The 13514-nt window shown below is 42.7% G+C and overlaps 1 protein-coding gene across 8 annotated transcripts in view; it reads left to right on the top strand.

The window, feature by feature from the left end:
* SNCAIP (synuclein alpha interacting protein) overlaps positions 1-13514 on the top strand; it is a 138409-nt gene that overhangs the window by 70551 nt on the left and 54344 nt on the right. For 7 of the 8 annotated variants that reach the window (XM_084779406.1, XM_084779405.1, XM_084779408.1 and 4 more), the window contains exons 2-3: positions 878-980; positions 11597-11669. In XM_084779406.1, coding sequence (XP_084635532.1) covers positions 924-980; positions 11597-11669 — 130 coding nt within the window. In that variant the 5' untranslated portion in view covers positions 878-923. Of the gene's footprint in view, positions 1-35; positions 111-877; positions 981-11596; positions 11670-13514 lie in introns of all 8 variants that reach the window. The other variant, XM_084779404.1, reaches the window with a different exon arrangement.

Raw genomic sequence — 13514 nt, 5'->3', positions numbered from 1 at the left:
ACTGCAGGAAATGGAATCTTTTTTTTTTTTTTCAGTGTCTGAGAGCTGACAGAGGATAATTGCACTCCAAGGCACCACCAGGAAGATCTCTATTTCTGTTCTTGACATGTGTAGGTACCACTGTCGCGGCTGATGGTGATGATGATAAGTGATGGGGAAATGGAGTGGGAAGTGATGTATCTCATTCTGACAGATGTAAAGGATTGCCCGCAGGCATCCCCGAGGCAAGTGCTGACTGAGGACATTCTGCTGCCTGCATCAGGTCACTCCGCCACTGTCAGAATGTTGCTTAAGGCAGAGGGCATTGCAACAGCTTAATTGCCCCACCTCCTTCCTTGTCTCCCTCCCCTCCCTTGTTGAACTTGAGTCTCATACCACAAATTCTATAATAGTCTTTGCTTTTGACTAGTTGATATCAGTCTTGCACCTGTATGATCACCATGACGGTGTAGGATTCATTGGTTCGTACACAACTATCAAGGATATAACCACAGAAAATGCCTGAAGAGTTTCCCTTAGCAGTTCCTTGGAGATTGTCTGTCCATAAAGTTCAAACGTTCACTTAAGGGTATGGTCTTTGTTGAAAACTAACATTTATCATAGGGGGAAACTCTGACCCTGGGTACTGCCCTGGAGAAGATAAGTGCAAAATAAGTAAAGCAAAGGATTATGGGTGCTCCCTGGGGAGTGGTGCTGAGCACTGTAGGATCTGTGCTCTTGGCTTTTGGAAATCCTGGCTCTGGGAAGAGGAACTGTGCCTCAGGGCAATGCTATTACCGAATTACCTTTTCGTATTTTATTTGTTCAAATAGAGATAATACTTCTAGTTATAAATAACTGACCTCCAGCCTTTCTTTTCTGCTTCTTCCCTACCCAGGAAGTTATAAGTATTTGACCTTACTCAAAATGTACAAAGAAGAATAATGGAAGCCCCTGAATACCTTGATTTGGATGAAATTGACTTTAGTGATGACATTTCTGTAAGTATTCGCACTTAGAAGCAATGTTTGCTCGGCGTTCTGCCTTCATGCTTATGAGCCACTTTCTTTGCATCGTCTGTATTCCCATAGCTCTTACAACTACTTTTATGAACTGAAAACAAGCTGAGTAACAGACTGGGTGCGAGTCTCTCTATGCTTAAAAGGGGATGATGGCCAATTGCCTATGAGCTGTGGGTGGAGGGATGCAAGGCATTCAGCCTTGCTTAGCATTTCGTTCCTAATCTGTTCCAAGGTTGTTTTAAAATCATAGATGAGTCTATTTGTAAGGCCTCAGCACGTGTCCATAATTTAACCTATGAATGTTCATTTCCAGTGCCCTTATATGACTAGATTACAACTACCATTCTCGCAAGTGCACAAAAGCATAGACCAAAGCCAAGCTGACATTTAATTGATGTAAAATAAAGGGACGGGGCTGGAGAGGTGGCTAAGCAGTTAAAGTAAGTACTGCTCTTCCAGAGGATCTGGGTTCAATTACCCAGCACGCATATCAGGTGGCTTACAACTGCTTGTTAGCTCCAGCTCCAGGGGAATCCAATCCCTCTTCTGGCCTCCGTGGACACTGCACTTATGTGCATATATGCATGCACACACACACACATGTACACAAAACGAAAATAAATGTTAAAATAAAGGGATATTTCCCAGTCATTGAAAGCATCAAAACACAGACTGGCCACTTAGGAATGTTGACAAGTCATGTGCTGATAAAGACCAGAGCAGCCGATCTCTGAGGTCCTAACACTCTACCGCACTCTTACCCTGTGTCTCCTCCACTCACTAAGGCTTCTGCGCAAATTGCCCACATGCCGCTCACCTAGAGCTGCACGTGGCTCATTCCAGGCCATACAGCCATTCCTGTCATCCAGCTCCATGCTAGTGCTCTCACCCCAGGAGCTCACAGCTTCTGACTTCATTTTCTTTTAAATCTCTCAGGGCCTGGAGCTTTGGGTCACCACTGGATGTTGCCCCTATACAGTGGGCTTACTTCCACATGCATCGGGCTAGAGGTCTATTGCTGTGCTGTACTGCTCACCGTGTATAACAGGCGTACTGCACATGACAGATTACAGGGATAGACATGATAAATCACCTCTCTCATACAACCTTGGATCATTCTCTGGCTTTGAACTAGAAAAATATCACTTCATTATTCAGCCTTCATTAGCTTCTAGCTAATTTTTATTGGTCGTTTATTCAGACGAATGTGACGTAAGAGTGCTCTTTCCCATGGTGTGTGTGTGTGTGTGTGTGTGTGTGTGTGTGTGTGTGTGTGTGTGTGTGTGTGTGCTTGACTTGGGAAAGTCTTCAGAATGTGGTTCTTATGTGACTCTTCCTCTCAAGGTATTTGGATTTAAATAAAAGTCCAAAAAGTAAGAAACAGCATTGAGATTTGTTCGAAAGTTGCAAGTTGTAGAAAGATTGCATTATCTCTAAGCTTGGCTGTAGCTCTTTAGGTTTGATGGCAAAGATATAGTTTGAGTGTTGGGTTTTTTGTGTTATTAATTTTGGCTTTATCCAGAGCAATTGTTTGTTTATTCATTTGTGTAGTTTCCTTGCTGGGAACAGAACTCACTGAATTGCGCATTCAAGGAATGTGTTCTACCACTCAGTTGTATCCCCAACTCTTGGTTTTGTTAGACAGAGGGTTACTATGTAGCCCAGGCTAGCCTTGAGTGTATGATCTCCTGCCTCAAAGGCAAGCATGACAAAACCTGCCATGTTGTGCTTTAAGGATAAAACAGGCTTTGAAGGCAACCAGCTCGGGCTCCTAGCTTCTTCTGTCCTTCATTAGCTGGATGATTTGAAGCACATTAATTTCTCTTTCCTGAGGTGCTCGTCTAACTTATTAACATTGTTTTAAGGTTTGGGTGAAATGATAATATATGTGAAACACTTAGCTTGGCACACAGTAAGTTATTCTTTAAAATAGTAGCTTTTGTTATTGTTTCAATGAATAATACAATAATATTTATCTGACCAATAGTGGAGAAAGAACTCGAGGGAAAAGACCAGGCATGGTGTCAAGATTTTCTTTTAAGTACAACAGAGCAGTTATATTTACAGAAGAATCAGCTGGCAGCAGCCCATAATTTTGATGAATTAGGAAGCTCGACTTGAAAGATAAAATGTATTAAACAATAACTAGAGCTGTTTAGCAAATTGGTTTACAGGATTATGCAATGGTTGAGCCTCTCTAACTTGACCACTCTGAGCCATAAATTTGAATTTCCATCAGTAAGAATGTACCTTCACCCCCAAACTCCCTTTTAAGTAGGCTCTAATGTTTGGATCTTCAGCCTGTATTAAAACTTAAGCTAGGTTTGAATTGCATAGCATCAGTGAAACAAGAATAGAAAATAATTATTACCTATGGGCCAGGCAACGTCTTGTTTCATGCTCACACAGGTCCTATGGAGAAGGTACTGTAGTCATCTTCCTTTGACCAGTGAAGGATACTGAAGAGTCGAGAACTTACCTGTTGCCAAGGGTCACGGGGTTAGTCAGGAGCAATTTCCAAAATACTCAGGTTCACTGTAGCACTCCCCTGCCTCTCCCAGATGAATATAGTTTATTGCCGTGATTCAAGCCAACAGCAAACATTTGGTGATAGTAAAGTCCCATTGTCATACCGGGAAGATGCTACCGGCTCTGGTGGATAGACACCAGGGATGTACAGGAGAGCCTCCTTGATGGAGGATTATCCAGCCTAAAATGTTGACAGTATGGAGGGTGAGAAATCCAAGTCTATTCCAATCCCTTTTGAAACTGAAGAAGCTCTATTTAGCAACCTCTCCAGCCTAATACATGATTTTTATCATAATTCGGTATGAATCAAGTTTAATACACTGAACATGACAGTTCCAGTGTTCATATTTAGTGATTTCATAGAGAGAAAAAAGTGAAGACAAACTCTTGAAGAGTGAAGCAAGTGTTGTTGGTCTGTTTAGGTAAAGTAGGAGCGCTGGCTGTAGAGGCTGCTACAGGAGATGGATTCAAATGCTGAGAGTCAGAATGGGGTGCGTTTCCCAAGGGCTAACTCACCAGGCAAAGAGAAGTGAAGTTTCCCATGACCGTGCCTTTATTATTCAGATTGCACAGATCTCTCTCTGCAGGCTCTTTTGCCTCTTTCCTGATGAAGTGGCAGAAATGGGGTGGGGCGGTGGGGTGGGGCTGGGAGTCCAGGCAGCATTTGGGAAAGAAGTTTACAAAATTCATGCGGGGGGGGGGGTTTAAAACTCCCCTTCTTACCCTCCAACTCTAGCCCAGTTACGTAGTTTGGGCTTTGTATTTCATGGTTTTCCCCGCTGGTCATGAGACTGGTTCTTGTTCTCATTAAAACACAGGCTGTATATTTGTATAGAAAAACAAGTAGAACTTGCTGTCTTCATCTAATGGGACAAAACGCAGAAGGCAACCCAGTGATTTTTGAAGTTCCCCAGACTTGAAAAGAGTGGGCTTCCTTTGTAAAATGCGAAGTTAAAACTGTACGTCCTGTAACCTAGCCTTCGGAGAGGAGAGCTGTAAGCTTGTGGGGGAGAGCTCACACAAACACAAAGGCGCAGACCTTTCTCTCGCTGCAAATTAGTTTACAGAGCCCTGCATTTGCCTGAGAAGCGGGCCTTCCTGTCATCAAAACCAAAACAAAACCCTCCAGGACTCTTCGGAAGCATGGCATCCCTAAGACAGAGGCTGAGCTGCAGATAGGGGGAGTGCGACAGGCTGAGACTTCTAAGTCAGTTATCTTACTCAGGCCTCACAGAGCTAAGAGACGAGGGCTTAGCTTTCATCCTGTTTCACAGATGACAGAACTGAGAATCCAGGGGGACTGTGACTGTCACATGGTTACAGATAGGGTCAGGACTACGGAACTCTTTGACCAGGGTACTGTGCCCTTCTGAGAAACTTAGTTGAGTGGGGGGCACCTCTATACCTTTAATCCAACCACCTCATGTGCCATCACGTCCCATTTGATACTGGAGGGCTTGAAAATTGCTTCTTGGCAGTGAGGGACTTGGTTCCCAGTATAACTAAGTAAAATCAGCTAAAAGGAAACCAAGCAAGACCTTCACGGTTCCTATACCTGACATTCCCCCAGGAGGCGGCCAGGTGCTTCTTGTAGACTCTGGATGCCCCAGTCCCTGCTTTGTTGTTCTTATCAGCCCTGCCCTTCTGGGAAGTCACCTGTCTCTTGTCCATATTTAAACCTTTCTTGATGCCATCAGTGTGATGTGGCTTCAGTAGCGATCAGGACACCACTATCTCCGCCCCCTCCCCTCTTTTGCGGTGTTTTATTTGCTGTGTCCTACATTTGAGCCCAAATGGGATCTTATTTCCCCTCCTTTCGCCCCACGGCGTTAAAAGCGTATACCTTGTTTTAATGCTAACTGCTCTGTATTGCCTTGTTTTCTAAGTGCCTCCCAAGAAATTAACTAGGAATTGTCTGATCCACAAATAATGTATAGATAATATGTTGTGGACCTCAAGATTGGGATCAAGCTCCCTTCTCTATCTTAGACCAAACACCCCCAGAAAAGAAGAAAATTAGTCTGAGACTGATTTTTCAAGAAGAAAGAGCGGTAACACTTTTAACTTAAATTTTTATTTTAATTTTAATTTAAAGAGCAACTAATTTTTAATTTGACTTACTCTTGAGTTCTTCTCTTGCCAAGTTGCCATAGTATTTATGAGACTGACTACACAGCTTTTTTTTTATACAAACTACTTGCTCATAGCTAACTATTTTGCCAGCAAGTGTTTATTAAACATCAACAGTATTCCGGGCAAGGTTCTAGATTTGGAGAAACAGTACAGACTTGGTCTGTGCTCTCAGAGAGTTTATAATAGCCAATAAGCTAACTATATTTCCTAGGCAGTAATGTCTTTATTATTACTGTGAAATATCAGGTTAATTTCACATGAGGTCACATCTCTATACCAATCACTTGCTCCTGGCAGTCTGTGTATCTTGGTGGTGACTGGCTCTTGGCTCACATTTGAAGCTAGACAGCACTGATTCTGGACAAGGTCCATGGCTTGCCAGCTGCCCTACTGCAAGATAAATGTGTCTCTTTAATTGTTTCATTATTTGTAATTTTTCAATATTTATTATTATGTAGGCTTAACTTTTTAGTGGTCTTTCATGCTCTAAATGTAAATAATCAGAGTACTCAGTAGCATTTTTGAGCACTTCAGTGGACACCAGATAGGATTTTTATGCTTTACAGTATCAGCTCACAGTCTTCATACCCACCTTCTATTTCCATATTATAATTACCCCATTCTACCAATGGGATTAATAAATAAGATGACCAAGAAAATGCTGAAGTCTGGGTATAATGTGAGCAGTCTGACGCCAGAACCCACATGTGTAACCATCCTATTGAAGAAGACTTTGCTGGGCCTCGTGGTCATCCTCAGACGTTGCAGTTCCCCTAGATCTCTCACTATTCATGTCCAGTCCTCACAGGAGGAGAATGAGGAGGAGGTAGAGGAGGAGGAGGAAGAGGTGGAGGAGGAGGAGGAGGTAGAAGAGGAAGAGGAGGAGGAGGTAGAGGAAGAGGAGGAGGTCCTTCAGCATTGTTATCACACCCCCTTTCCCAATGTGTGTACCTTCAAATATTGCCTAAGCACATATTGTATCAATTACATTAGTATTACAATACAGGGTTTCTGGCACACTCTTAAAAACTGATCAGAAAGAGCTGTTGAGTTTTTCTCAGACCAGCCACAAACAATATCTAGCATAAAAGGCCTAAGAGAATTTTGTTACTTTTTTCCAATCTTGACAAATACAATTAAAACAAGAAACCATCCCAAAAGTCATATGCATGTAAGAATAGAGTTGATTATAGTAATTCTCATTAATGGATCTCAATTGGCAAAATGAAATGTACCTAAAGAGAGTGGAACAAATATATAAGATGTAGACCATCTGCCTGATTCTGTGGAGGGGTAGTGGCAGAAACGGAGATTTTGGTTAAGTCTCCTGATGAAATGTTGTGTTGAAAAAGCCAAAGGTCCCATGGAAAGGGCTGTACAGTAATCTATCCTATGTGGGGGAGGAAAAGTAAAGCTTCTACAAAAGAAACTGGAAAGTAGATTTCAGGTATAAAGAGAAAAAACAAACAAACAAAAAAAAAACAAACAAACAAAAAAAAAAAAAAAACCAAGAAAGTCCAAAAGAGAAACCAAGAGTTTAGGAATGAAAATAAAACCTAAGAGACTGGTCATGATAAATTTCAGTGGACACAAAGTTTCCCAGTTAAAACTCTAGCCAAACTAAGTGTCACACCATGCAGCCAAAGGACACAGAGACAAGAACAAAGGCAAGCCTTGCAAAGGATGTGCCAGATGAGCACAAGAGCAGGAAAGCTGGTAGCCATTGAGGGAGGCAGAGCATCCTGATGTGTGAGGTTGCTCAAGAGAGCTGTTGAGAGAGTGGCTGAGGAGGAGGGAAGGAGGATGCTGGCAGGGCAAGGGCCTGAAAAACAGGAGCAGAGGGTTAGGGACACAGCAGTGGTCTATCTGTACCGCATCCTCAGAGCTGCGTGGAGTCAGAACACTCTTCTCCATTGGCAGGCAATCCTATGAAGAGGATAATATTTTAGAAAACAGCCTTAAGCTCAGAAAAAAAATCTCTTTCGCCATGTGTCTGCTTTTACAGGCAGCTTTGCTGGTATGGAAGGCCGTGGTTCTGCCAGCGGGGCTGCCTGAAGCACTGCCTGAATTCTGGGAGCGTCTTAGAAAGCATGAATCTCGCGATAGTTGTTTAAATGGACGCTTCGTTTTCTTCTTCCTTTGGAAATGTAATAGAGCCTCGGTTATTTAAATTTTGCTAGCTTGAAAATGTGCTTGGGATGTTCTTTCCTTTTCTGTGGCTCGTTACCACTTGAGTAACATCTGCATGCTCGCCTTACTGGCTCTGGTTGGCGGGATTAAAGGCCAACGTTTTCCAGTCCCAAACAATATCTAGAGTGGTCGGAGATTCCCACTGTCCAGTGAAGAAGCCATGTTCTGTTGTTATGAATCAAGAAAAGGAAGATGTTAGACCAACATAGTAAAAGGAGAACCAATGCACCTCTCGTGTAGCTAAAAGCGCCTCTCTCTCTCTCTCTCTCTCTCTCTCTCTCTCTCTCTCTCTCTCTCTCTCTCTCTCTCTCTCTCTCTCTCTCTCTCTCTCTCTCTCTCTCTCCCCTCCTTTGTATCACCCAAGGACAACAGGGTCTAGGGAACACAATCTGAGTTGGAGGGTAAATGGAAGGAAGATGCATGGCTCTTGGTTTGTTCAGAATGAAGTGGCAGGGGGTCCTACTAGTAATTGTCCTATGAATGAGGTAGGTTAGCCATCTGACAGTTGCTTATAAAAGGCCATCTGTCCTGTGAATGGGGACGTCTTTCCAGGAACTCTTCCATCCCAGCTCCCAGATGGTAACATAGTGCACTCCTGCAAGAGAGACATCCTGGGTCACGGGCTCATTCTCAAGTTTGCAAAGAAAAAAAAAATGCACTTGCATGTTGCTTCTATAAATCACATGTTTCCTAGGCATTTCCTCCCATCCCAATGTAACCATCTTTAGATCACTCTGTTGCATTGTCTTTCCTTGCAGTGTTTATATTTACAGATGTAAGTCCTCAAACTACTCTTAAATTGCCTCTTTGTGAAAAACAAAAGCGATGGATTTATTGAATGCGTAGTCAGTGTCACAGCTGAATGTGGTATTCCATGAATCCTGAAAAGTCTCCACAAACTACATCATTTTCTAGCTGATCTATTTTTTTTAAACCCTTAGGTTACTGTGTTTTTCATTTCTATTCCCAGGAGTAAAGCATTGTTTTTTTCTTCAGGGCCATAGTTTCTTAGTGGCTGTGATGTAAAAAATTCAAATCTCTGCCTTCACAAAAGAAACATCCTTTTCCACCCTGGGCAAAGCCACAGCCTATATTTCACCCTTTCCCAGACTCTGTTTTGGTATGTTGGCTTGGTTTGCTTTGGTTTTTATTGTTGGTCCGTTGCTTGAGGATTTTTTTTTTCGTTCTTGTTTTGTTTTAAGACAGAGCCTCAATGTGTCACCCTAGTAGGTAGGTAGATAGATAGATAGACAGATTATCCTAGCCTTGAACTTGAACTCAGAGACTGCCTGTCTTTGCCACCTATGTGCTAAGATTACAGATGTGCACCCCCCTCGTGCCTTGCTTCAGCTGTGATACTCTGTTTACACACCAGTCAAGTAGCCAGTGCTGTTCGGGGGTTAACCTCAGCAAACTAGACCTCACTGTGAGCCTTTGCGGGCAAACAGGGAGAGCTGGAACTGCAGCTGATAAAGCTGAGATCCCAGTGAGCCTGGCTCTCAGGTGACATGGAGTGCCTGTACCTGGGATGCAGACAACAGTTCACCTGTTTTAACCAGGTATATATCATTTAAGCCCAATGAGAAAACCTTGCTGAAAGTATCGTTGCCCGTATTTAAACTCAATCAACTAATTTTCTCCCTTTTTAAATGTTGTCTTGGGTTAAAAGCCAAAAAGGGAGGGAGAGGGGTGGGAAAGAAGGGGAGCGCAGCGGGGAGGTGGGGAGGGGATGGAGCAGGAGAGGTGGTGAGACTTTGCCAAAGGGTGTTTCATGGGGTACAGCAACATAAACAAAGCCTCGTTTTAATTGAATTATAGACTGTGTAATTTAACCTACACCAGCTGGCCTCAAAAAGCTACCAGATTCCTTAGAGAGCTCATACTTAGTAGGAACATAAGGTACCTTGTTACTACCAAGATGAAGCCTCTCCATCTAAATTATCCCTGACCCCTCCCTACACACACACACACACACACACACACACACACACACACACACTCGTGCATACACAATGCAGAAGGGAAAAATTGAGGCTCAGCTCCAGCTTAAGAGGCCTCCCTCCCTCCATCTGCGTCTAGCATGTTTGCTGAAGCACCTGTAGTCCCTTAGGGATGACCAGCACAAACAGGATGCTATTGCATCAGACAGGTAAGAATAAGTTCTATAACTAGTCTTCTGAGATTTCATTTTTTTTTTTCATTTGGAAATACTGGAAATTCAATTTGTTTGCGATATGCAGTTGGCAAACTGACAGTAGCCGCAAGTGCGTGCTCCCCTGCCTTGCTTCGCTGGTGCTCCACGGGAGCCCTGGAGGGCTGTCTCGCAACGCTGTGCCAACTAAAGTACCTTTGCATTGAGACACGCATTCTGCTTACACAGGCCTCACTTGTGATGCTAGACTAATCCTAATGGGTTCCCCCTGATCATTTTTCTTTTAGATTAAATTATTTTTTTTCTCAGTCGCCTCACGTTTTACAATGGAGAAGTAGTTCATGATATGTACCTGTAGTTCCTAGAGATGCAGAGCAAAATATTTTGAGTAAATTGTGTTTTACGGAGTAAAGTGTGAGCATGGCTGAAGATAGTTTCTGACTTAAACTTTGATTAAAGGCTTCATTCCATTCTATATTCTATTCATTCTCCTTATTTTGTTTGAAGACACCCTTCTCTCAAGACAGATTGACAGGTATCCAATGAAGACCCCATAAATCATAGCTCCAAAGCCCAGAAAATATTTTCAACCAAAATCATTGGAGAAAATTTCCTTAACCTAAAGAAAAAGAGGCCTGTAAGCATACAAGAAGCTTACAGAGCACCAAATAGATTGGACCAAAAAATAAAATCCTCCCACTACATAGTAATCGAAACACTAAATGCACAGAATGAAAGAATATTTAAAAAGCTGCAAGGTAAAAAGGCCAAGTCACATATAAAAGGCAGGCCTCTCAGAATTACACCCAACTTCTCAACAGAGACTCAAAAGCCAGAGGAACAGATATCTTACGGACACCAAGAGACCAAGAGATGTCAGCCCAGACTACTATACCCAGCAAAACTTTTAATCTCCATAGATGGAGGAGATATTCCACAATGTGTTTATTTTATGTGTATGAATATGTACACTTCATGGAGCACCTGCATGAGTGGATGCAGAGGCCAAAAGAAGGCACTGGACCCCCTGGAACTGAAGCTCCAGATGGCTGTGGCCCACCACGAGGGTGCTGGGAACTGAACCAGTCTCCTCTGCAAGAGCAGTAAGTGCTCTTAACCACTGAGCCATCTCTCTAGCCACAGCTTTGGGTTTTTAATGTAGTGTGGTCCCACACCAACACAGACATGTCTCCCTTACCCTGGATGTTGAGGAAGCCAAAGGCTTCTCCACCAGGCTTTTCACACCTGAGGCTGGCTCTGAGCATTGAAGAAACAGTATCTTCTGGAAATATTTAAGGTTCAATAATTATGACTATCATTCAGCTATAAATGAGGAGAGACAGAATAGCTGTTGGGTACGCCTTACTTTGTCCATTAGATAAGAGCTGCCAGGCTTCTTTCTAACCTGTGTCTGCTGAGGTGCTTGCAGACCGAGCTTAGGGTGACATCGGGTCACAAGGAGGTCCACTTCTTGTACTCAAGTCTCACTTCCTGTGTTCAGTATTAATTTTGTTTCTTGATGATTTGAGTGAATGCCTTTATTTTAAATCTCCATTTTACAGCCTCTTCTCTCTGTCTTCCCCCCATTCAGTATTCAGTCACATCTCTCAAGACCATCCCAGCCCTGTGCAGAAGATGTGACTCACAAAACGAAGACAGAACAGGTACGCCAGCCTCCTCACCCCTTCTCATCCACGAGGGTTGATGGTTGCTCTTGCTTTCTGTTCTTTTTCTTTTGTGGATTCTCTGCTCCCACTACCTCCCTGCCACCTTCAGCAAGCAGATGTGAGGTCATCTACAGGGCCAAGGGGTCCTAACCTGGACCTGGCTGTGTACAAAATCAACATAGAGTCTCCTGATATCTTCAAACCGTAGTATCCACAGTGATTTTTCTGAAACCCTAAGAAGGCAGTGGTGGCAAAACATAACGATGCAGGCGCCAATGAGAAAATGTTGGATGCATTTACTACCCATATGGCGACAACCAGTGTGAAGGATGGTGCTTTGTTGAAGTCTAAAAACCCTATCAAGATGCAACATGCTTGAATCTGCAATAAGGCATACTATAACAGTTAAGATGAAAGCAAGGCGCTGGAGTTTAATAGTGTAAACTAAACAGAGAATTATGGCAGATAGATGAAAACCAGCTGGCTGGCCTTTTCTCCTTGTCCCATCCCCCGAGTGAAAAAAAGTACATTTCGGGTTGCGTTTTCCCCCTGTAAATCAAGTTAAATCTCTCTGCGTTTCTCTGTGTGATGGGCAAAAATGAAAATAAAAAAGTATATTGATGGGAATGATATTCAACTATGAAATGATGTTTATTATTTTGTTCTGGATAATTACTCAAAGGCATCACCATTAACCTTGCCAAACTGAACCTCTCCTAATAGTAACACCAGGCTTCAGAAACATGTTTGGCAGGAGACTTAAGATAATCCTTAAATTATGCACATGATGTTTAAAAATAAATAGAGGTATCTTTCCAATACAGCTACTAGAATGCTACTAGAATTCTGAATTTCTAACTGAAAGGACTTGGAAAGTTAACTTTCTCTCCAGGACTATTTGCTTTGTTTCGAAATTTTGCTTAGAAGAGACAGCAAAACTAATGTGTTTTCAGGTTTGTTTATTTCTATAAGTGTGTGTGTGTGTGTGTGTGTGTGTGTGTGTGTGTGTGTGTGTAATAAATGAAGTGGGTCATAAACGTCACTGAAGGTAGCTTTGAATTCAAATAAAAATTTTCATTTGTTCTGAACTGTTGAAAAAGAGAGGGCATAAAGTTGGGAAGGAGGTAGGGCAAAGGACATAAGGGGAGTTTGAAGGGAGGTAGTGGTGGATTGAAACACATTGTGTAAATACATAAAATTTTCAAAGAATTCATATATATGTTATTTTAAAAAGACAAGCATTTGTGGTGAGTTGGACAGGGGTTTCTGGCTCCAATCCCTTTTTTTTCAAAAGTATGAGAGTGATTGTCCTGGGGGCACAAGCTACAAACTGCAAGAGTGAGGAGACCAGCCTCAGAGTTCAAAGGCTTGGGTTTGGGTTAGAATTCAACCATGTATCAGCTACGAGGCCTTGACCCTGTAAGTAGTCATCTGTAAGCAATGGAGAAACTTCTACCAATGACCGCAAGCTATTTTAGGGTTGAGTCCTGCACTTTACCAGTAAGCACTCCACAGATGAAAGCCTTTGCATTCGCTCTTTAGTTGGAGGTGGAGTGGAGTAAGTGCTGCTTGTGTGCTGGTTGCTGGAAGCACGGAAAGGTTAGGAGGCTTATGCTGTCGATGGGCAAGCCTCAGGACAGAACAGCCAGGGGCATTGCTCAGAATCTCCCTTAAGCTTAAGCTGTGGCACTGGAACTCCTGCCGCAGGAAGTCAGTCTATAGATTCTGTCTTCTCTTGCATGACATACACTACTTCTCAGGTAGCTGAACCAAGAAGCAATAGTGTAATCTTAATGTTTTCAAAATGCTTCAAGTCAGCTTTTTCTCTACTAAATGGTAAAC

The sequence above is a fragment of the Acomys minous genome, assembly GCF_964271855.1.
Source record: "Acomys minous genome assembly, chromosome: 4".
Taxonomy (NCBI): Eukaryota; Metazoa; Chordata; class Mammalia; order Rodentia; family Muridae; genus Acomys; species Acomys minous.
Note: the sequence above shows the minus strand (reverse complement) of the source record. Positions and strands in the feature narration are given on the sequence as shown.